The sequence below is a fragment of the Dipteris shenzhenensis genome, chromosome 6 (assembly GCF_047967505.1).
Source record: "Dipteris shenzhenensis isolate YYH24624 ecotype China chromosome 6, Dip_SZ_1.0, whole genome shotgun sequence".
Lineage (NCBI taxonomy): Eukaryota > Viridiplantae > Streptophyta > Polypodiopsida > Gleicheniales > Dipteridaceae > Dipteris > Dipteris shenzhenensis.
In genome coordinates this window covers 27,058,291-27,081,123 of record NC_141601.1, presented here as the reverse complement: position 1 = coordinate 27,081,123, position 22,833 = coordinate 27,058,291, and the positions used below count along the sequence as shown (strand labels likewise).

The 22,833-nt window shown below is 50.2% G+C and overlaps 2 protein-coding genes across 5 annotated transcripts in view; one reads left to right on the top strand and one right to left on the bottom strand.

Annotated features, from left to right (window-relative positions):
• Nucleotides 1-22,833, bottom strand: part of LOC147900989 (DNA binding protein) — a 118,999-nt gene that overhangs the window by 12,134 nt on the left and 84,032 nt on the right. For 2 of the 4 annotated variants that reach the window (XM_087376158.1, XM_087376159.1), the window contains 2 exons: nucleotides 19,499-19,636; nucleotides 18,941-19,222 (listed from right to left, as the gene is read on the bottom strand). In XM_087376158.1, coding sequence (XP_087232284.1) covers nucleotides 18,941-19,222; nucleotides 19,499-19,636 — 420 coding nt within the window. Of the gene's footprint in view, nucleotides 1-18,940; nucleotides 19,223-19,481; nucleotides 19,637-22,833 lie in introns of those variants that run through there. The other 2 variants (XM_087376161.1, XM_087376160.1) reach the window with 2 other exon arrangements.
• LOC147900990 (uncharacterized) lies at nucleotides 4,660-7,056 on the top strand. Its single transcript, XM_087375674.1, has 3 exons — nucleotides 4,660-6,116; nucleotides 6,286-6,699; nucleotides 6,837-7,056. Exons 1-3 carry the CDS (start codon nucleotides 4,660-4,662, stop codon nucleotides 7,054-7,056), a joined length of 2,091 nt encoding a protein of 696 aa, XP_087231800.1.

Genomic DNA, 22,833 nt, shown 5'->3' with positions numbered 1-22,833 from the left:
CAAAGCACCAGCGGTTATCCAATACCTCGGGGCTCGACAAAGGCGCCCTTGCTTCACCTATGGATCGAGTCAGAGCTGACACTCATGCTCATATTCAATCCCCTGGCCTTCGACCAGAGCAGGGACCTTCCTCTTCTCATCATCATGCTATCTCTTTTGATAGAGGTAAGGGGGTTATCACTTCTACACCGCACAATGCAGAGATTCTTTGCACTCTGGCGCCACGCATGATTCAAAGGAATTCTTTTGTAGCATTGGCAGAGATGGCAAAGATGGAATATACAAGGATTGGGCAGCATCCCTCATCGCCGTCGCAGACAGCTGACCAAGAATCAGCTCCATCCAAGTGTTTCAGGTGGTTCCCTAGACATTCTTTTTCTTCAGGAACATAAACTGGATGTCAGAGATTGCTCCAAGGGCTTCCTGCCTTGGGAACCAGAGGAGGTACATGCATATTAGTTTCAGATTCCATTCTCCCACTGATCATTGGACAATGTACCATAACCCTCTCTAGGGCCCAGTGGGTTTTACTTCTGATTGAAGGACGTAAGGTTGGTTTCCTCAACCTCTATGCTCCGAACAACAGAGGGGACCGTGTTTTGTTTTGGAAAGAGTTGCTCTCGTGGGCTGACATTGCAGATTCGTGGATTATTGGAGGTGACTTCAACATGGTTGAGGCACCTTCTGATAAGCAAGGGGACAGAGAAGGTGGTATTCATTCCCTCGAGAGAGCAGCTTGGGATGCCTTCTTGTTAAGGTTCGGTGGCAGAGATGTTTGGTCAGATGATGCATTTCATGTTCAGTCTTAGTCACTTTTGTTTTCATGGTCGAACCATAGGGTGCAAATGCCTATCCATGCCCGGATTGACAGATTCTATGTGAATGACTGGGCTCTTGATAGAGGGGGGATAGTTTGCATTGCACCTGGGGTTTCCACTTCCGACCATTTTCCGGTAGTTTTGTCCATCTCAGAGTCCCATCTCAGAGGACGGTCTCATAGTATCAGGATCCCCGATGCCTTATACACGGATGAGACTCTCACACAGGCAATCTTGGAGATCTGGGTTTCTCACATGTAGGAGGAGGTGGCCGGTCCTTCACATGCGGCCACAGCACTTGCCAGTATCAGCGACTTTTATCACTCCGTTGCTAGTGCTCGGCGAGGTGGGATTCTCAGGCGAGAGATTGGTATCCGCCGACAGTTGGCAGCCTTGTAGAGGGAGGAGCAGAAACGACCATCAAATGCTTGGGTACAGGAGCGCCTTGCTACGACAACGACTCACTTGCAGACATTGCTTGATCAAAGAGCAGAGTATGCCTTCCTGCACGGGAGTCCTTTTGGATACAGAAGGGAGGGAGAGTCAATAAACACTTTTTCTCTACACTTACTCCCATACATAGTAGAGAGAGAGTGTCAAGCGGCTTATTGACTCTGACGGCGTTTTGCAGTCTCATCCGAATACCGTCATGCACTTAGCGACAGATTTCTATGCCTCCCTTCTTTCCACAGATCCTGACACACAGGCCAGAGATGTGGCTAGAGATGAAATTTGACAAAGTTTACCTGTGTTGGTCACACCAGAGATGATATGCTCACTTGATGCACGCTTTACCAACACAGAGTTCAAGACTGCTCTCTCCGTCATTCATAAGGGCAAATGTCCTGGTTCCGATGGTCTTACTCCTTTTTTTACAGCCTTTTGGGATATGATAGGTGATCAAATTACTTCAGCCCTGCAGGGCATTTGGGACTCGGGTGAGATGCCTGACTCACTGACCGAGGGACTCATACACCTTATCCCGAAAGGTGGCAATAGGAATTTTGTATCCCATTGGAGACCCATCACTCTTTTGGGCACTCTATACAAAATCCTTGCCAAGGCGATCAGCATCCGATTGCAGCCCCCTTCTTCCAGACCTCATCCATGATACTCAGACAGGCTTTGTGCATGGCAGGAGCATATTTGATAATATCTTTTCCTTTTGGGAAGCCACAGAGTGAGCTATGCAGAGCGGGCAGAGGCTGGCAATTCTACTCCTGGACTTTAAGAAAGCCTATGACAGAGTAGATTAGGGTTTTCTTGAAGGGCACTCTTCTACGATTTGGATTTTCAGATGCATGGATTAGAGGGGTGGCCTCCCTTTACAGATCAGCCCACAGCCAGGTTTTGATTGGAGGGTTAAGGACAGGTTTCAGATTTCCAGATCAGTTCGTTAAGGATGCCCTTTAGCCCCCTTCCTCTTTCTTTTTGTGGCAGAAGCTATGAGTATCTTCCTTAGATCTCAGGCTGAGCTTTATGGGTTGAGATTGCCCTTGAGACAAGAGCAGGAGCTTCTTGACTGTGAGTTGGTTGATGACACTGCTATTTTTATTGAGGCCTCTTCGCAATCACTTGATTCTTTCCGGACAGCCTTGGTTATTTTTTGCTCAACTGCAGGGGCACACATTAATTGGCATAAATCCTTTGGCTTTTGGATCAGTGATGAGGACACTCCAGGATGAGGAGTTGACATTGGCTTTTCTTGGATTCAGAGGGGTGTTCATGTCAGATATTTGGGATGCCAGGTAGGATTGGGCATCTCTCCAGCACAACAGTTTGCCCCAGTACTAGAAAGTATATGAAAAAAGCTCCTTTTTTGGAGCTCAGCCAAACTCGACCTTGCCTCTAGAGTTGTGGTAGTGAACCAGGTTCTCTTGGCCACCACCTGGTTTGTGTGTTCTTGCTGGTGCCAATCTAGGGATTGCATTACTCAGCTAATTAGACCACTCCGGAATTTTTTATGGAGTGGACTTGATGGCATGGCAGATGTTGCAGCGAGGCTGGCTTGGAAGACCATTATTCTCCCTACATGGGAAGGGGGCCTTAATATCATTGACCCAAACTTGCAGTGCAAGGCATTGCTTTGTAAGGTGGTGGTGAGGGGACTCATGCCTGGGAAGGAACCTTGGAAGGATTTCTTTTTTGGACGCATTCAGACTTACACACCTACCTTGGGAGATGATTCGGTGGACAGCTCTTGCTGGATTTTTACTTCCGCCTCTCTCAAGCCTCCTGCCTCTCCTCTCATGACTACCATCCTAAAAGCTTGGGGGAGCTTCAAGAACACTCTTCGAAGGGTTTTGCCCTCTACCCTTGAAGAGATTGATAGGAAACTGATCATTTGGAACGATAGTATACTTGATGAGCATGGCAAACCACTAGGCACTTCCCATTATATGCAATGGTCTAGATGGGAGAGAGGCCCTACCTACACAGTAGGCACTTGGAAGGCATTTATCAGGCTACCTGACGATCAGAGGCTACAGTCCGTGAGTCACCTCAGAGGGGTAGCAAGTAGGATTCAGCAGATAGATGCAACCATCCCGGTGGAATGGACAGTTGAGATGCCTATTACTTCCACCACTTGGATGGGAGCTTTTTCGAGAACAGCAGTTCCTCTCTAGGTGATCGCTCTTCGAGATCTCTCTAGATCTTTGACGTTGGGGATGGAGGTATACTCTCTAGATCCACGAATGATATTCTTCTAGAGGTTGCCTTTCAACCTGTCAAGATTGCTGGTTTGTGGACCATGGAGCGAGCTTGCAGTGGTACTTAGACCCCGACCTCTGCTCTTAGCCCTAGGATCCTGGAGGTTGTGGTTATATGGAGGTGCACCTATTTGGTGCTTGCAGTGGGACCCAGGAGAGTGGGAGTGGATAGATCATGGGCACCGAGAGAGAGGGATTCCCTTCTTTCGTTTCACGCATAGTCACAATGAAACGCATTTCATTGAATTTGAAACATTTCGAAACGTGCAGCACGTTTCGAAACGTTTCATGTTCAATGAAACGTGGCTAGGGTACTGTAATCCTAAGCTTAGATGAAAATTTGTAGAGGCGAAATCTCCCGTACGGCGGCGATGCGGCGTGCATGTGCAAGTGACAGCCTTGCTCTTCGATTACCTGCAAATCCAAGCCCACGAGCCTCGGCCCTCGACTAGGCCATCCCTTGCGCACAACTGTCAACAACTAGCCATGCAGGGTCTAGGGGCTTTTTGACGACACCTGCAGGCTGCGCCGCTAGCTATCTCCAAGCGCCCTGGCCCCTACGCAAGGCTCAAGCGCCCTGGCCCCTGTGCCGCTAACTTGCAAGGCTCAAGCGCCCTGGCCCCTACGCAATACGTGCACACTGCAAGCTAGCAAGCAAGTACCTACTACCACGGTCCACGAGCAGCAATCGATATCTACTCCAACGCCTTTGAACGACGAACAGGAGCGCCCAAGTGCATCGTGGATGCAGGTTCATTAGCTGTACATGCATGACGATAGTAGGCTGTAGCCCCTTTTGTTCGTTGCGTTGGAGCCTGGCAAGTAGATTGCTGCATGCATGATGCTGCTAATTGCCAGCTAGCTAGCTATTAGCTAGCTGCTATGAGCATTGGAAGCAGTTGGCTGGTCATGTTCATTAGTATACGTAATACGTATTACTTACTACTACATTCACGATTCACAATACAAAATTTATTGTAATTTGTCTTGCAAGCTTGAAGCAACAAATAATCAAAGGGATTATTGGTTGTCTCGCAGGTCAAAGACTCGCAGTGTCAGAGGGCTACAGAGTAACCTGTAACCTGTAACCAGTTCCAACTTCCAAGGACTTAGGATAGTATAGCTTAGAGATGGGGCGAGCAAAGGACATTGTTTGGGAGCAAGTGCATGTGGAGCAACAGTATGGTGCTTCGGGTTCGAAACAATGGAAGTGTAAGCATTGTGGTGGCTCATTTTGTGGTAGTGCACCTCGTGTAAGGGCACATCTTCTTGGTATCACTGGAAAGGGTGTCAATCCATGTGTAGGAGAAGTTCCAGATGATGTAATTCTTTCCTTGGGAGGCAGACCAAGTGGCCCGTCAAAGAGGGCACGAGTTGAGGCCTCATCAACACTAGTACGTCCTGGATCTCCTCCCAGGAGTCCCGTTATATCTGTGACATATGGACCCCCTCCTCCACTTTCACCACCTACACAAGGGGCTTCTTTTTCTATTGGTAGTGCTTCCACTAGACGGGCATCAGTGCGAGTTGTGAAGCCTCCAAGGTTTCCAAATTCAACCAGGTTACCACCCAGGCCAGGGACTTTACGAGCCAATTGGGTCACAACTTTGCTTGCATCTGCTCGTCGGGCAACTCGCAAGCTCTTTTATGAGTGTGACCTTTCCTTTAACCTTGCTCGTACTCCAGCTTTTCAGGAGTTCGTTCAGGCAGTGGCCGAGGCTGGCCCTTCATTTAGGGCTCCATCTTCAGAGACTTTACGCACTCGGGAGCTGAAAGCAGAGGTCTTGCAAGTTGAGAAGGAGCTGCAGCCTATTAAGGCATCATGGGCTAGATACGGGTGCTCCATTTTGTGTGATGGGTGGTCAGATACCAGGAGGCGCCCGCTCATTAACATTCTTGTATCATCTTGCGTGGGTACTATGTTTTTGAGATCCATAGATGCATCAAATGAATCTCATACAGGTGAGTACATTTACAGCCACATTAAGAAGGCAGTAGAGGATGTGGGGCCTCAGAATGTAGTACAGGTGGTTACAGATAATGCAAGTAACTGTCAGCGCATGGGTGCGCTACTTGAGAGTGACTATCCGCATATCTTTTGGACTCCCTGTGCTGCACACAGTTTGGATCTTCTTATAGAGGACATAGGGAAGCTTCCTTGGATTTCCTCGGTGGCTGACAAGGCACGGAGCATGGTGACTTTCTTGACAAGGAAGCATAGAGCCCTTGCAATTTTTTGGCAACATAGCTCCCATGAGATTCTGAAGCCCTCAAAGACCCGCTTTGCCTATCTCTTTATAGTCTTGTCACGCTTGGTAAAGGTGAAGCCTAACTTAAGGCGCATGGTAGTCAGTGAGGAATGGTTGAGCTGGGATAAGTCCAGCAAACCAAAGGCACGTGCCTTTGAGGACATTGTGTTTGATGGTGATTTTTGGCATGCAGCTGAGGAGATTGTGGGGATTGTGCAGCCCCTTTTCAGTACCCTTCGACTTGTTGATAGAGAAGGATGCACAATTGGACTCGTGTATGAGTTCATGGAGAAGGTTGGAGAGGCATTGAAAGGGTGCACATGGCTTGATGCAACAAGGTAAATGCAAATCAGGAATCTTGACTTTTCAATTCACTGTTGGCTGCAATTAATTTTCTTATTTGCAGCTTTAAGGAATTGCATGTATGATGTTACATTTGTATTTAGAATCTAGAATCTAGATTCTAGGTTTGCAGCAACCTAAATATATTTCATTTGCACCCTACAGAGAGCAAGAGATTATGGCCATATGGGAAAAAAGATGGACATGGTTCCATAGGCCTATTCATGCAGTAGCACACATTTTGCATCCTCTATGGAGGAGGGAGGACCAATCGGATGATGCTGAGTTGACTGCAGGGTGGACAGGTTTCCTTGAACGTGCATATCAAGATGCAATATTGCAAGATGCTTTGGAGGACCAACTCCTCTCATTTAGGAACTCCTTTGGGGAGTTTGGATCAGCTCGTGCATGTCTCCGTGATGGTCAGTTGAGGCCTGTTACCTGGTGGGAGAAGTATGGTTGGGGCACGCCAGAGTTGAAGCGCATTGCCCTCCGAGTCCTTTCACAAGATTGCTCATCTGGCGCCTGTGAAAGGAATTGGAGTGTGTTCTCACTTATACACACTAAAAAAAGGAATAGACAAGGCACTGGACAACTTAATTCATAATTTTGTGTGTGAGCACTCGGGCCTCGGCATATCTATTTTCTTTTATATGCACTCAGCACACAGTTCATTATTAGCGTTTGAATTATAGTTATGCTACAACCTACATGTATTTACTGTTAATTCATTTGGTGTATGGTAGGCTTGTATATGTCCATGCCAATCTACGCCTTATTCGACGAATGAAGACCATTGAAGGTCCACAGGAGGTGGATCCTGATAAGATACGTGTGCAAGTCCCTGAGGATGAAATGCCTCATCCTATGCATGAGGATGATGATGCATATGCATTCATTGCTGAGGAGCGGGCATTGTTGGCACGTGCCACATGATCTCAGGCAGGCAGACGAGCAGGGAGAACAGAACCAACTTTAATAGCAGCTGCTCCAGAAGAACAGGAGACCTCCTCATCATCAGAAGAGGATTCATCCACTTCTGCAGATTCTGATAGTGATGATGGGGAGGAGGAGGAGGAGGGGGCTGAGGGCCAGGGAGAAGATGCCCAAGCACCTACAGATCTTGATTCTTGCTGATTAACTTGCTACTTTCTTTCAGATTTCAGTAGAGTTTGAACTTAAGTTTTGTTTGAAATTTAAAGTTGATGCCTTCACTCTTGACTCGAGTTATGTAATCTAGGTTCTAGTCTATAGACTAGCTGACTATTTACAAGAGTGAAACTGAGAACTTGATTTATGTCCAGACTCCATGGTTGTGATTCCTGAACTTGTGAAAACTGAAATATGATAAAGTTTAAGGCTTGAGCTTGTAAATTGTAATCTGAAATCTGATTTTTTGCGACCTATCTAGATTCTAGTATCTACTCAACTGAAATCTAATTTCTAAAATTTAAAGGCTTGATTGAGCTTTGTAATCTACACTCTATTCTAATTTCTAGCATTGGCCATTATAGGCTTGTTGATAAAGTTGAAGGCTTGATTGAGCTTTCTAATCTGGAGCCTATAATCTATTCTACCATTAGCCATTATAGGCTTTCAAGTTTCTGTCAAGTCTTTTTCTATGTTTTTAGCTAGTTTTGCACAATTTTGGCATACCAAATGTATGCATGCATAAAATTTATATTTTTTGGACCCAAAAAATACAATTTGGTTTTTTGAAACTTCACCTATTTTTTTGAAACGTTTTGAAATGTTTCACGTTTCAACGTTCTGAAACGTTTCATTGAACTATGGTTTCACGGTTGGTAATGCCAGGAGATTTCAGCTGAGCAGTAGAGGTTGGATTCCCTCCAGAGCCCCCCATTGGGATAGCTTCTTCATCACCGCAGATTTGTGTAGGAATTTCTGAAGAGGCATTGGAAATCCCTCAGAAATAGAAAGATCACTCTTTTCTTTTAGCTTTCTATTCATGGAGGGATTGCAGTGAACCTATGGAGATCACGATTTGGGACTGATCCCACTTGCCCTCGCTGTCATTCTGTAGAGGAGTCAGTGCGACATTGCCTTTGGGACTGTAATCAAGCGATTTGGAAAGGAGTTGCTCGGATACTCAACATTTTTCATACTTCCCCTTTCTTCATGACTTGGGGCTCGATCGCATGGTTATCCCTTACTGGGTCCCAGGTGTTTTATGAGGGTGAGCCTTCTTATTGGGCACTCTCGATCCGCCGACAGGTGATAGAACCCTGCTCTCTTCAAGATGTACCAAAATATTCCTTTCAGAGCTTCACATGTTTCAGTGGACACCTCTTAGGAGATTTTAGCTAGCATTTCCTCTTGGCACATTTGGAGAGCCAGATGCACAGAGGCCTTGGATGACACCCAAATACACCCATTACAGGTGTTCATGGGTATTTGGAGTGACACGGTTCACACTTTGATAGCCATATGGGCTAGCATGCAGGGCCCTTCACGGGCAGCCTCTTCTAGGAGGACTGTATTTCTTCGAGTTTGGAGGGGTTCTGTTTATTCAAGAACACAAGCAAGATGCTCAGAATTGTACAATGTCAGGTAAACTCCTTCTAGTCATACATTTTGGTCTCCGGCTTTAGAACCAAAGAAGGAACATGCCTTTCAATTTCTTCCTCCGGTGGTTAAACACGCTAGGTCATAGTGGATCTTACTGCCGATTGGAGGAAGAATAGAAAATTCACTCTTTTCTTTTGGCTTTCTATTCACAAAGAGATTGTGATGAACCTGTGAAGATCAAAGTTTGGGGTTGAATCGCTTGTCTTCGATGCCTTTCTTCTGTGGAGGCCTATTCAGCATTGCCTACGGGATTGCAGACAGTCGAGAATCATTTGGAAGGAGATTGCTAGGATTTTGAGCATCTTTGTTCCCTTTCCCTTCTTTATGACATAGGGGCTCAAAGGCTTGGCTCTCTCTTTCGAGGCCTCACACTATGGTCAATATTCGGTCAGATACAATACACACACTCATGGCCATTTGGGTGAGCATGCAGGGGTGCTCTTGGGCAGCTTCTACAAGGAGGGACATATTCCTTCGAGAATGGTGTGTCTCCCCCTCTTTCTCGGAGACCACAGCAAGGTTAAGATGGCACTTTTGGCCTCAACCTTGGATTTTTTCTAGTTTGCTCTGAGGAGCTCTATCTTGGCCTACTTAGGGTGTTCTATTCTCATGATGTATTTTTGACTTAAGCTTGCTCTTGCAAGTTTCATTCATAGTTAATACAAGTCTTTTTCATGAAAAAAAAGACTCCCTAGTGACGGATTTTTGCTTGTCACACCATAGTGCATTGCATCTTGTTGGTCCTTTCACAGAGGATGCCATGGACAGCTAGGAGGTTGGTATGCAGCTTTCTGTGAGTGAATTCAAATGGCATGTGAGATTACTAGGAATGGCATGCGAGATTACTAGGGCTACAATGGCAATGGCTTGGTATATAGTTATCTTGCCTCACTCAGAAACATTTGTAAAATCGGGCCTTAATAGGGAAGCTTATTGTGCAGAGCCTCCCCCCCGGGTCAGAGCCTTGGAAGCTCTTCATGCAACAAGGCCTTCCACAAAACACCTTGAAGAAGGGATGGCAATCGAAGCCTTCCTGTAAATGATATTCACACAAGGCCCCTTTACCGAGACAAGCTCCCTTTGATGTCACATGAGGGTGTGGTATAATTTGTTGCCAAGTCTCATTCGGGCCACCACATTGCATAAAGCCACTCATTTGGCACCCACATGCTCATTCTTTAATAAGTCCCTCATAGAACTAGGGGACTCTAGATGTAGGGCTCTGCTCAAGCCTATATTGAACCAAGCTCAGAAAGGGACTCCGATCCTAGAGAACTCACCCCTCCATCAAGCCTCTTTGCAAGAGGGATTCAGCTCTGCTACCAATTGTCAGGAAATACAAATATGAAACCCTAAAAATAGTTGGGTGCAAAAGAGATGGAAGAATGCTCGATGGAATTCCCGAAGGTTGCAAATGCTAGAATGAGCACAACATGTGAGCGGGCATTTTTATTTTAATTTTTGTGAAATAGCTTCTATTAAATATGAAAGAAAATCCTACTACGATGCACTTCTAGTGCCATGTGGCAACATGTGCCATGTCATATAGTCCCCCACCATAGTTGTGGGCGCCTACAGCAATGAGCTGGGTCCTCTGGAAACAGGCTGATTGACAACCAGTGTTTTCTTTATGTTTTCTTCCACGATCAGCGTCACACGGATTGCTGAATTGTATGATTGTTTTTCAAAGCATTAATAGAAACTTCTTTTCTCGAGGAAAAAAAAAGTCATCCCTAAAGATGCAACAAGCAGGATGCATATCAGCTCAAATCTAATTAAAAGGGCTATCTTGCATCAATTCATAAGCTGAGCATTACATCTAAATATCATAAGAAATCATGCATTAAATGCAAGTATATCCCATATTACACCCAAAGGGTAGGCAAAGATATGTAGTCATTATGCTCCAATACCTTTGCAACCGATGGCTAGTCCATAAGCAGCGCTAAAGGTGGACAGGAGTTGGCAACACGTCTGCTCTCGAAGCCAATGTCTCTTAGGAGGGGCTCCAATCCAAGGAAGAAAGACACAAGCATTGGCCAACGCAAGTAAAGTACTCAATTTTAGGACACCTTGCAAAAGGTGAGGTAGCTAGCCTTGCTTGCAATCTATTTTTACTTCGGGGAGGAATCAAGTATAAACCACACTAGAGAACTACCGCGTGAGCTCCTGCGAGCTTCCCCTCCCCCCCTCGCCGTTAGCCCCTACCTCCCCCCTCGCTCCCCCCCCCCCTCGCCGCGACCACCTCCACCCCTCCCGCTACCCCTCGCCTCACCTCCGCTCCAGCCGCCCCTCGCTCCATCCCGCCCCCTTGCCTCCGCTCCATCCCGCCCCCTCGCCCCAACCCGCCCCTCACCCCCTCGCTCCAACCCGCCCCCTCGCTCCAACCCGCCCCTCGTCCCTCGCCCCCTCGCTCCAACCCGCCCCCTCGCTCCATCCCGCCCCCTTACCTCCGCTCCATCCCGCCCCCTCGCTCCAACCCGCCCCTCGCCCCCGCTCTAACCCCCCCCTCGCCGCCGCTCCAACCGCCCCCTCCGCTCCATCCCGCGTCGCCTCGCCTCGTTTTTTTTTTTTTTTTCTCTCTCTCTCTCTCTCTCCAGCCCGCCTCGCCCTCGCCCCGCCTCCGCCATTCCGCCCCTCGCTGCTCCCTCGCCATCCACCCCGCTCCAACCCGCCCCCTCGCTGCTCCTTCACCCCCTCGCTTCACCCGCCTCCGCCTCATTCCGCTCCCCTCGCCCCCCCGCTTCACCCTTCCACCCCCGCCATTCCAACTTCACCCCCCCCCCCCCGCCCTCTCACCCCCTTCCGTACTCCCCGCACCCCGCAGCCTTCGCCTCGCCCTCAGCTTCGACCCCTCCGACCCTTCATTTCGCCTCGCCCGCCTCACCCCCAGGCTCCACCGCCGCTTCATCCCCTTCTTGGGTGGCAGCCTGTTTTTCTTCATCGGAAGCTTGCAGTTAGTCTTGGCGGTATGGCGGCCCCCAGCCCGGATCCGGAGGCCCAGTCGGACCCTCCCTCTCCAGATGCCTACCGCGTTATCCTGACAGAGCAACAATCATCCCGTGTTCAGGCGGTAGCCAGTGACTTTACTCGTACCTCTGTTTACGGTAGAGTCATTGGACACTCCCCCTCCAGGTCTACCATCAGGGACTGGCTCCAGTCCACTCTCTTGCTAGAGGATGGCCACATTGAGGAGGTGGCCCTTATGGGAAGGGGCATCTTCTGGCTCAAACTCTCCAGTGAGAAAGCTGCGAGCAATCTGATTGCCGGTTCCCCCACATCGGTGGATGGGAAGATCATCATGATAGTCCCGTGGTACCGTGGTTTCAACGCAGCGGATTTCGATACTCGGTTCCGTATACCTCGCCACCCAGTGACACTAGTTTTTCCAGGGCTTGCTACTGAGCTGCGGCCGATTGTCAGGGACTTGGGCTCCCATTTTGGCTGGGTTATGCACGACACCTTTGCCGACGCGGTGACCATGGCAGGAGCTCCCCGAGTCCGTGTGGCTGTGGCGGACCCTGCGACTCTCCCTGCAGTGATCGAGATCGTGTCAGGTGCCGGCAGTATCACCCAGAGCATGATAGTCACCGGACAGCCAGGTCAGTGCCTGCGGTGCCATGGCTTTGGGCACTTGGCGGCTGCTTGTCCACGCTTTGCCAGCTCGTCTCGACCCTCCCCGCCCCCGCCCCCTCCGCCCCCACCTCCCCCCCCCGGACAGCCACGTCAGGAGGAGCCGAGGCAGTCGGAGCCTGGGCCAGAGGTAGTGGGCGGTTGGACCGAGGTTCGAAGGAAAAGAGGAAAGAATAAGAAGATTTCGGATAAAGGCAAGGAGGCAGAGGTCACCCTTCCTGCAGCAGCACTCCAGAGACCTGACAGGCAGATGCCCCAGGGACCTGGGAGAGCTTCTTCTTCGACGGCAGCCCGCCCTCCACAGCCTCAGATCCTCCTCTCTCCCACCCCCCCGCCTTCTCCCCAGTTTCCCCCCCCTTCGCCCGCCCCGCAGTTTCAGCCCCCGCCTCCTTTCCCTCAGTCCCCCCCCCCTCCCCCTCCCCCTCAGCCCCAGTTCCAGATGCATCCCCATCCCCCTCCCCCCCCTGCTCCCCTCGCCCCTCCTACAGAGTTAGCTGCACCGTCGCCTTCCCAGCCGAGTGCAGCCTCCGTTCCACCTCCTCCACCTTCTCCGCCAGTCGCCTCCGTGGAGCCCGAGTCGCCTATCCCGCAGCCTCCTCCCCCTCCCCCCCCGCTTGTAGGACACCCGGAGTCTGTACCACCAGTGGAGCAGGTTTCCCTTCCCGCTAGCCCCTCAGTGGCAGACTCAGCTGGGTCTCAGCTCCAGGAGAGAGAGCTCCCTCGAGACTTTTACAGATCTGGCCCCTGGGACTACCTGGATGTGGCCGACCTTGGGACCTTCCCGGCTTATCTCGACATTAGTATCTTCATGCTCCGCAAAGGGGCGGATGGGAAGATTGCTGCCTTGGCTCCCAGGGATGGCCCTAGCTTCGCCTTCACGTTCCTCAGCGATGGCACCGAGACCTGGACAGACGACTCGGTGTGGGAGGCTCTCAGAGAGCAGACACACGCCCAGATTTGCTCCTGGATAGGCCCGTCCGGTGGGCAGCTCCTCGAGACTCAGTGGTCCGAGGGCGATGTGCGCTTGCGGTGGCGTTGCGCTGCCAAACGTTTCCGATTGATCGTGATCCTCAGACCCCCCCTGGCATGGCCTCTTCCCCAGGATGTCAGAGCTTGGTCCCAACAGAAACTCCGAACCTTCTACGGGATGACCACTTCAGAGATCTCGAGCTGGCTCGAGAAAGCATTTGCTCATGGCACTAGAGGCCTCTCGCCATTGCTAAAGGTTGAAGAACGGGCAGGACGACCCCGTCTCCCCCTCCAAACCTTCTCACAAGCGGCAGCGCCTCCACTCCGATATGTCTGATTCTTCTTCGACTTCGACTGCGAGCAGACAGCTATTCGCAGCCCCCCAGCCCTCTCCATGAGCCTACACCTCGTATCCTGGAATGTGAACGGGTTTCACTCTTCCAGCACCCGTGGTCCCAGGAAGCTCATTTTGCGTCAGGAACTTCAGCCTGCAGTGATTGGTCGATTGGATGTACTGCTGCTCCAGGAGCACAAGCTTTCTGCGGCTCATGCCCGCAGCTGCGGGAAGGTTCTCCCTGGACGCTCCTACACTTATTGGGAGCCTTCGATCGGCGCACAGGGGAGGAGCGGGGGGGTCTGTACCTCCGTGTGCGAGCAGTTAGCTCAGATAGTTTTCGGTCACGGCACGTTGATCCCAGGCCGAGCCCTTTGGGTAGGCCTGAATTTGGAGGGATCCACGATAGGAATCCTCAACATTTATGCTCCCACAGACCTCCGTTGCAGAGACACCTTCTGGAGGACACTTACAGGGATTCTTCCAGACATGGATTCCTGGATTGTTGGAGGAGACTTCAACAACCTGGAGACCTTGGAGGACCAGCAGGGTAGAGATCCGGAGTTCACAGGTATGGCTCAGGCAGAGCAGTCAGCTTGGGACTCTTTCATCTTCGCGACAGGAGGGAGGGACAGTTGGAGAGACCCGTCCTTCCGGCGTTGGCACGGGAGCCTGGACTTCTCTTGGGGCTTCCGCAGGGAAGGAGGCAGACTCCTGGAGCGGCTTGATAGGTTTTATGTCAGTGATTGGGCCATCAGCAGAGGTGGCCAGGCGGGCATTGTTCCAGGGACGACACTCTCCGACCATGCGCCTGTGCTCCTTTCATTAGATTCGGCAGCCCAGACTCTCCCCCCCCGATCATGCAGGATTCCCGATTCCATCTTCTCGAGGGTGGACGTCCGTAGCAGCATTTGCAGTCTTTGGGACAGAGACTGGGGGGAGGGCGTGGATCTGGTAGACTCGGTCGCGCAGGCTCTGCAGGAGTCCAGCCAGATCTGCCAGCTCGCAGCCCTACAGGTTCGACAGGATTGGTGGGGCAGAGAGAGAGCTCTTCGGAGGGACCTCGCCTCCATTCAGCGACTTCAGCAGTCTTCCCCGGGCTCGGAGGAGCTTCGGATCCAGGCCCTTCGAGCCAGAGCCCTCTTGGAGGAGACCCTCCAGCGTCGCTCCGAGTTCTCCTATCACGCCTCTCTCTCCTTCTGGGCCCGGAAGGGTGACCGGATGTGCAGGGAGTTCTTCAGGACACACGGCCAGAGAGCTGCAGGGGATCAGCTACGGAGTCTCAGGACAGCGGATGGTCACATTGTTACGGACCCGGGGGAGGTCCTGGGGTTGGCCACTAACTTCTACAGGACCCTCTTCCAGCAGGAGCCACTTGCCCCTCGTGCTAGTCGTGACCGTGAGGAGGTGTGGAGGCACATTCCATCCCTTGTCCAGCCTAGCATGCAGGCGACGTTGTTGGCGCCGTTCACCTCGGATGAGATGTTGGAGGCCTTGATGGCCATTGATGGGCAGAAATGCCCAGGTGAGGATGGGCTATCCCGAGCTTTCTTCACCTCCTTCTGGGACCAGATCCATCAACCCCTCCTTGCAGCTCTGCAGGGGATTTTCAGCAGCGGTCAGATGCCAGAGAGCCTTTCCTCGGGACTGATTTGCCTCATCCCGAAGGGAGGAGATAGACAGGAGATCCGCCAGTGGCATCCGATCACTCTCCTTACCACTGCCTACAAAATCCTCGCCAAGATGATCAGTGCCAGAGTTCGACCTCTACTTCCAGACCTCGTCCATGACACTCAGACAGGCTTTGTCCAGGATCGCAGTATCCTGGATAATGTCTTCACCTTTTCAGAGGCGGCGGAGTGGGCTCAGTACAGCGGATCACACCTTGCCATTTTACTTCTCGACTTCGAGAAGGCCTACGATCGCGTGGATTGGTCCTTTTTGGAGGGGACTCTGGAGCGGCTAGGTTTCCCGGCAGGCTGGATTCAGGGTATCTCAGCTTTGTACAGGACAGCGTCCAGCAGAGTCATCATTGGAGGCAGGATGGGTGAGCGATTCAGCTTGGAGAGATCAGTACGTCAGGGCTGTCCCCTGGCTCCTTATCTGTTTCTCTTCTTCGCCGAGGCCATGACTTACTACCTTCGGGCGAGGTCCACAGGGCTCAGGGGTGTTCGCCTTCCACTCCGGGAGGACACGGAGCTTCTGGACTCAGAGTACGCAGATGATACAGCCCTTTATGTCCAGGACGATGAGAGGATGCTAGAGAGGGTGCGGATGGCCCTGGAGGTTTTCTGCTCGGCCGCTGGTGCGAAAATCAACTGGAACAAATCAGTTGGTTTTCTCACAGACCCGGGGGCGTGTTCTCAGTGGGGGCGATTTCTGGGCTTCAGATGGATTCCACGTGGACAGACAGCTAGATACCTTGGCTTCCAGGTTGGCCTAGACATTACGCCAGCTCAGCAGTTTCTCCCGGTGCTAGATTCCATCCGACGGAAGCTGGCTTTCTGGAGCACTGCTAAGCTTTCCCTTGCAGGTCGTGCTTTGGTAGTTAACCAGGTCCTTCTAGCCACGGCTTGGTATGTGGCTTCCTGTTGGTGCTTCTCGAGATCCAGCGTGGCACAGCTCAGGAGGTTGGTTCGGAACTTTCTTTGGTCTGGGGAGGATGGGCATAGAGATACCAGAGCCAGGGTTGCTTGGCAGACAGTCATTCTTCCGCAGGCTGAGGGTGGTCTGGGGGTCATTGATCCAGAGCTTCAGAGTCAGGCCTTGTTAGGCAAGCTTATCATCCGCGGTTTGACCCCAGGGGGGCAGACGTGGAAGATGTTACTTCAGCAGGGAGTCGGCTCTTGTGTCCCGCGCCGAGGTGGAGAGTGGCTACCGTCCTTCAGGTGGATCTTCACTTCCGCCCCGCTCACTCAGCCCCGCTCCCCACTCGTTCGTAGCCTCCTCATGGTTTGGAGGCGGCTCCGTCTCAGTCTCATTCAGTCCCAGCCCAGCTGTCAGGAGGAGATCGATCGCCAGCCGCTCGTCTGGAATGGGCAGGTCAGAGACGCCGAGGGCCTTCAGTTGGGGGAGAGATCACATATCAGGTGGGACGGCTGGATGAGGGGGCCAGCCCAGTCCCTTCGAGTTTGGAGGGATACGTACAGACATCTGGAGATGGCCGATCTTGCAGACGCAGCTGGAGGTGCACGCGGAGTCCAGGCGAGACGCACGGAGATCGACGGTGCGATCCCAGCCGCTTGGATGGCTCCACCTGAGCCTCAGGTCCTCATGCCTGGAGACACCCACTGGCTGGGACAGTTCACCCCCCGTGGCATCCCACTGGTGGTCGCAGGACGTTTGGATGACTCCTCTATCGCCTTCTTCGCAGTTTCAGGGGATGGACGACTCAGGAGAGAGGATGCGCTCATCGACCCCCTACTCCCGTGGCAGAGGGTTAGGGTCGTAGGCCTTCTGGGGAAGGTCTGGCATACCGACCCTAGTATCGAGCAGGACCAGTTGCAGCTTTGGCGTCTTTGGCTCTGGGAGGGGCGGGCCTTGTCAGAACTTGAGTGGGACCCAGGAGAGTGGTGGTGGCCAGAGATTGTGACAGGACAGGGGCCGACTTCCTTCTTCGCTTACAGCACGACTCTGGGCAGGCGAGTTCTCGGGAGGATGCAGAGCCGCCCCCCCACCCAGCGTCCTAGCTGGTACGCACAGGGTATTTCCAGGTTCTTTTTGCAGGCATTCTGGAAGGCCTTGTGGGAGAGCTGGCGGCCGCGGAAGATCTCATACTTCCTGTGGCTTCTTACCCACAAAGGTCTTCCAGTGGGGAGCTGGTTGAGGCAGATAGGCCAGGACGGTTGCTGTCAGATTTGCCATGCGGATGAGGAGTCACCAAAACACTGCCTGTGGAGCTGCACGCGCGCCCAGGAAGTGTGGAGGTGGACTTTCGGGCTTCTTGCTCGTGCAGCACCAGAGCTAGGAGTGATCACTTGGGGCGCGTTCTGTTGGTGCAGCACCGCACCTGGTCTTCATCACTTGTTCGAGGCATGCCAGCAGGACCCCACTTTCCTTATCACACAGGGGACGTGGGGGCCGCTCGAGGGTATCCCACAGCACCTAGCAGAGGCTGATACAGGAGTTCGGGAGAGGCAGCCAGTCTGGGAGATTATCAGCAGCATTACAGGATGGCACATCTGGACCTCGCGCTGCACGCAGATCCTCGGTGGCACCTCCTTATCGTCTGCCCAGATCATGGCGGAGATTTGTAGTGAGATTATTCATACCCTCAGAGGCCAGTGGGACCAGATTCAGGGAGACTCCCGGGCTGGTCAGGAGAAGCGGAGACGCTTCCTCCAGGATTGGGCCACACAGAGCCTCTTCTTCAAGCAGACTACGCAGGGCCTTCGGTGGCACTACTCACCACCCCGATGGCTGTTCATTCACACTCAGCATATCCCTCCGTGAGAGTATGATCTATTATGCTACCTTTTGGGCTGCGTCCGGTTTGTGAACGCAGCCCGTCAGCTATAAGCTGACCTCTTGTATCTTGTTTTCGAAGTAATATAATTAGCACTGTTTTTTCGGCAAAAAAAGTATAAACCACACTATAGTGATTGCTTCAAGGGCAGCCATAGAGATCGAGCTCTTAGGGTGAACCTTTTGTGAGCTTTGAAACCAATTGCTAACACCACGATTGTAGAAGATGCCAACATATGTGCAAAAGCATAAAGCTCCAAGCTTGAATTTCTGCAAGCTAAGAAACTACATAGCACGCACGGGGGGGGGGGGGGGGGGGGGGGGGGGCACGTTTTGAATTAAAAGAAAAATAAGAAAGTGCTGATAAAAAGATCCATTGTCCTACTCTACTCCAGCTCCCTAATGTACATCCCACGCTAGATGGGATACCTTTCCCAATGACTCTTTATTTGCACAAGTCCTCAGTGCTAATATGCTCCAACAAGTAGTTCCAAGTCCTCAAACCATGATCTTGTAAAATAGCATACACTCTCATACTCGTTTCTTTTTTAAAGCATCCTTGGTAAGTGAAAAGTGTATACAACAAAAAACACAATGCACACTTGAAAAATAAACAGCAAGATAATGTTACATAATACACATACCTCAATCAAGAATGTTCAAAGCAACCTAGAAAGGCAAACCTAGGCCTCAAATAGGGTTGATGAAAAGTAAAGCCACTAAATCCCTTACTGAAAGTTAGTTTCTATCCACAATGATACTAATATTGAACATCGCATTCCCGTCTACGAAGAATCAACACACACAGCATAGAATTATGTTCTCACGTACCTTTGACTCCATTGATCCAACATTAGCGTGGTGGCAGACCCAGCCTCACTTAAAAAGGACAAGCTCCAATATTTTTTCATTCCTTGAGCACAATCGATAGACAAATCCTCCGTGCAAACCAAAGTGCTCACAAGCAGACAGACATTCTTCTTATAAATTGTTGCATATGGCACATCTTTGTGATCGTGCTGATTCACAGTACCAAGCTTCAAAGCATGGACTTCGTGTATTGACGGACACCCCAACTTAAAAGTAGATAAGACTTGGCACTTTGAAACATTCCTGAAAGAGGAAAGGCTTCAAATTTTCAAAACAGCCTTCAGCCACAAATCCCCACATTTGCAACGAGAAGAGCTATGCCTTTAACCAGACTTAGAAGACCTGATTCTAATTGTCATTCTCTATCATGATTTCATTACCAAACGCTCGTCTATTCCTTCCATTTTCCACTTATTTCACTGCTTTTGTAACTTTTGGTGGAGGGGAAGTATAAAAGAAATTATGGAGGCTTATTGGCAAAATCAGCACACAAATAACTTACAAGTGTAAACTACATACCAGACAGCCCCTGATCCCATGTAGTCACACCCAATGATAAGATGTGGGTTATTTGGCACAGTTAGCAACTGAATGATATGTGACAGTTTATAACCTTCGCATGTAGCTATTGGGAGCATGAAACTCTCCTTGCAAGTTCTGAATAAATTATCAAACAAGATCACATAAGAAATTTAAAGACAATCAAAATGCTTTTAGTCCAAATCAAGGAAATGCACTCGCTCACTCCTCACTCATTCCTTGAAATCTTTTTTACTCAAATTGGAAACAAGCAATTTCTTAGCTCACGACTCCCCTAGACAGATCCCAAAAGGATTAAATCAATTAAGGAAGAAAGACCAAACTTTGTTAGTGATCCAGAGCTCTTACACAAAAGACTGGACAGATTGCCATAGCGCACAAGCTTCAATGTATTCTAATTTGCTTGCTCAAAACAACGAGGAAAGCAATGCAATTCTCAAACAACTATCAACGACAAACCTTACACATGATATATAATGATGAGAAAAGAGATTAACGCTTGTCCAAGTAAAAAAAAGAAATACTTACCCAAGCCTATGACAACAGAGATGAATTTCAACCACCAAAAGAGAAGAAGGTGAACTGGAGAAAAAGCATGACGGGGAGACAAGGAGAGAGAGAGAGAGAGAGAAGAGAGATGATATTGATATGATTCTCTTAAAGTCCATGTGAGACCCTTCAGGATCTACGGGACTGGCTATCACTGTCAACTAATAGTGATCCCTACATCTAGTGAGAGAGAGAGAGAAATTTTAATAAAGTCTTCGGAAGACCGATGGGTATATGAGACTGTGAAAACTGGGTATATGAGACTGTGAAAAACCTGGTACAAATGAGCTGTGAGCATCCACACCAATGCAGAAATACGCAAAATAGTACTAAGTACTAACATAGTCATGTCAGTGATCAACTACATATCAATCTCAGCATCATCATCATCATCATCAGCAGCAGCATCATCATCATAAGGACATCAAGGTGAGCGAGGCGGCATGAATGCGGCAATAGGGTGCTATCGGCAGCTCACAAGTGTGGCCCTGTAGCGTCTCTTGGTCATAACTCTGCGTCTAACAAGGGCTACAATAACCCTTGTAACCGGGCTCTGACTGTGAATAGGGAGGGGATATCCCCAAGTGTAATCTGTGCGTCAACCCTCTGTCAGAGCTGTCGAGTCACTGGCTCTGGGTCACGATCATGTCGAGGTCTCGCCCTACGGAGGTCCTTGTGGTCTGGTAGGAAGAACTCCATGATGGAGCTCTTTGAGGGGTCTGTCAAGGAAGAGGTCTGCTCCTATCTACGTGATCGAAGTAGCCTCTTCCGATGCATGACTGCCTCATGAATGAAAGCCGCAAGGCATCTCTGGTCTGCTGGATAGGAGAGAAGACCAAACAAAACCCCAATGCTAGTAGAAGCGCCCTCAAATCTCATAGTAAACATGACATCTGAAGATGAAATGCTCCTCCGTCTCAACCTCATGTGTGTCACACAATGTGCATATGTGTCCCTCCCTGTGTAGGCCCTCTGCTCTACCGCTCTCGATACGAAGTCTATGTGAAGAGACTCGAAATTGCCCAATAGAGATCCTCAGTGAGTGGGGTAAGTGGATCTGCGTGTATCCTAGTCAATGAACCCCTCCTCTGCAATATGCAAGCAGTGATCCCTGTAGAAGCTGAGCTTCATTGGAAGCTCGCTTGGTCCCACCCAGGTCCAAAATGTATGCTGTAAGAGATCCTCGCGAATGACCTGGTTGAACTCACGTGGCCCGAGGATAGAAAACGGAGCGTCTATACTGTACTGGAAGGGAGGGCCCTAGTCGCACAAACCATCTCTGTGCGAGCATACCAGCACCTCTGGTCCCCTCTTGTTGAGAGAGTCATAGAAGAGAACAATGCCTACCATGACAGCCTGCTACGTTCAGAACTGTAATCCGCATATTCCCTGACTCGGTATAAATATGTGATGACCTGAAATGCAGCATCTAGCTGTAAGGGGAATGGCCCAAACTCAGTCTGAATGATTTGGTGCGGAACGGATGGCTTACCGCAGATCATCTGTGATAGCATGAGAACTTGTAGCCGCTCCACACGAGCCCACTCTATATCCGACAAGTTTAGCCCCCAGCAAGGATTGCCCTACATCCCCGCTGGGCAGACTAAGGAGTTAAAAAGCAACCCCTTGGTCCGTGGATCCTAAAAGTGCGAGCAAAAGCACTGCCTCTCTAGTTTGGCTAATGAAGTGTACCCTCTGCTCAAACGAGCATGCATCGCAAAGAAGACAATCCCAAGATACGTGTATGATGAAACTATCTCAATAGAGGTGGCCTGTCAAACGTGAACTGTTCCCAACTCATGACAGCTCGAGATGTGTTGAAGATTATAACCTTGGTTTTACCCAAGTTGACCTTCAAGTCATGAGACTCACAGAAGGACTGTAGTGCATCAAGGTGTCTCTGGAGCCTCTCTACACAGGAAGACAAAAGGACCACATCATCTGCGTCAACAAAATCCGAATCAACATGCCAGCAAGAGAACATCCATTCCCTCCTGTGTCTGCATCACTGTCTCGAGCTCATCTATGTAGAGACCAAACAGGATAGGTGATAAAGGACACCCTTGTTTGACCCCAACAATGCTCATGATCTCGTCTATCCACCCAAATCTTGCCTGGACTCTGCCCAAAACTCTCTCGTAAAGCACCATGACAGCCCAAATGATCTCTTGGTCATAACCCAAACCCTGTAGGCGTCGGATGAGGCAAGCTCTCAGAACCGTATCAAATGCCTTGCGGAAATCCACAAATCAATAGTAAACCCTCTGCTTATGTGCCCTCATCTCCTCGATATGCATCTGAGTGTGAGAATATGGTCCATGGTTCCATGATCACACCAGAACCCAACCTATCCCGCTGCTCTAAGTCCTCTATACTCCGCAAATCAGTTGACCTTGAATCAAGCACTGATGCATAAATCTTGGACATGACATGTCCAATCATAATGGTCCTGTAATTCTCCGGGCTCATGGGATCCCCTGCCTTGTATATGGGTGAAATAGTGTTAATGATCCAGATGCGTGGAAACCCCAAAGAGATAGCCATATTAAAAAGCTTTGCTAAGATCGAGGCTAGGAGGTTAATCCCATATGCAATGAACTCAGTGCATAGTCTCTCACGATCCTTCGTTTAGCCATTATGAAGTTTCATCACAGCATCCTTCACCCCCCCTTAGTGAAGAGGGTACAGGAAGTGGGGCATGGCAAATGTGAGAGGTCAGGGACTGGTTGATCAAGGATGTCATATAGTATGTGTGCGTAATTATA

What these genes read in the sequence shown, in the direction of transcription:
- LOC147900990 (XM_087375674.1), top strand. Translation starts at nt 4,660, where the DNA reads ATGGGGCGAGCAAAGGACATTGTTTGGGAGCAAGTGCATGTGGAGCAA. An exon ending in ACATGGCTTGATGCAACAAG is followed by an intron (nt 6,117 to 6,285) that starts GTAAATGCAAAT and finishes TGCACCCTACAG; the next exon opens with AGAGCAAGAGATTATGGCCA. An exon ending in CACACTAAAAAAAGGAATAG is followed by an intron (nt 6,700 to 6,836) that starts ACAAGGCACTGG and finishes AACCTACATGTA; the next exon opens with TTTACTGTTAATTCATTTGG.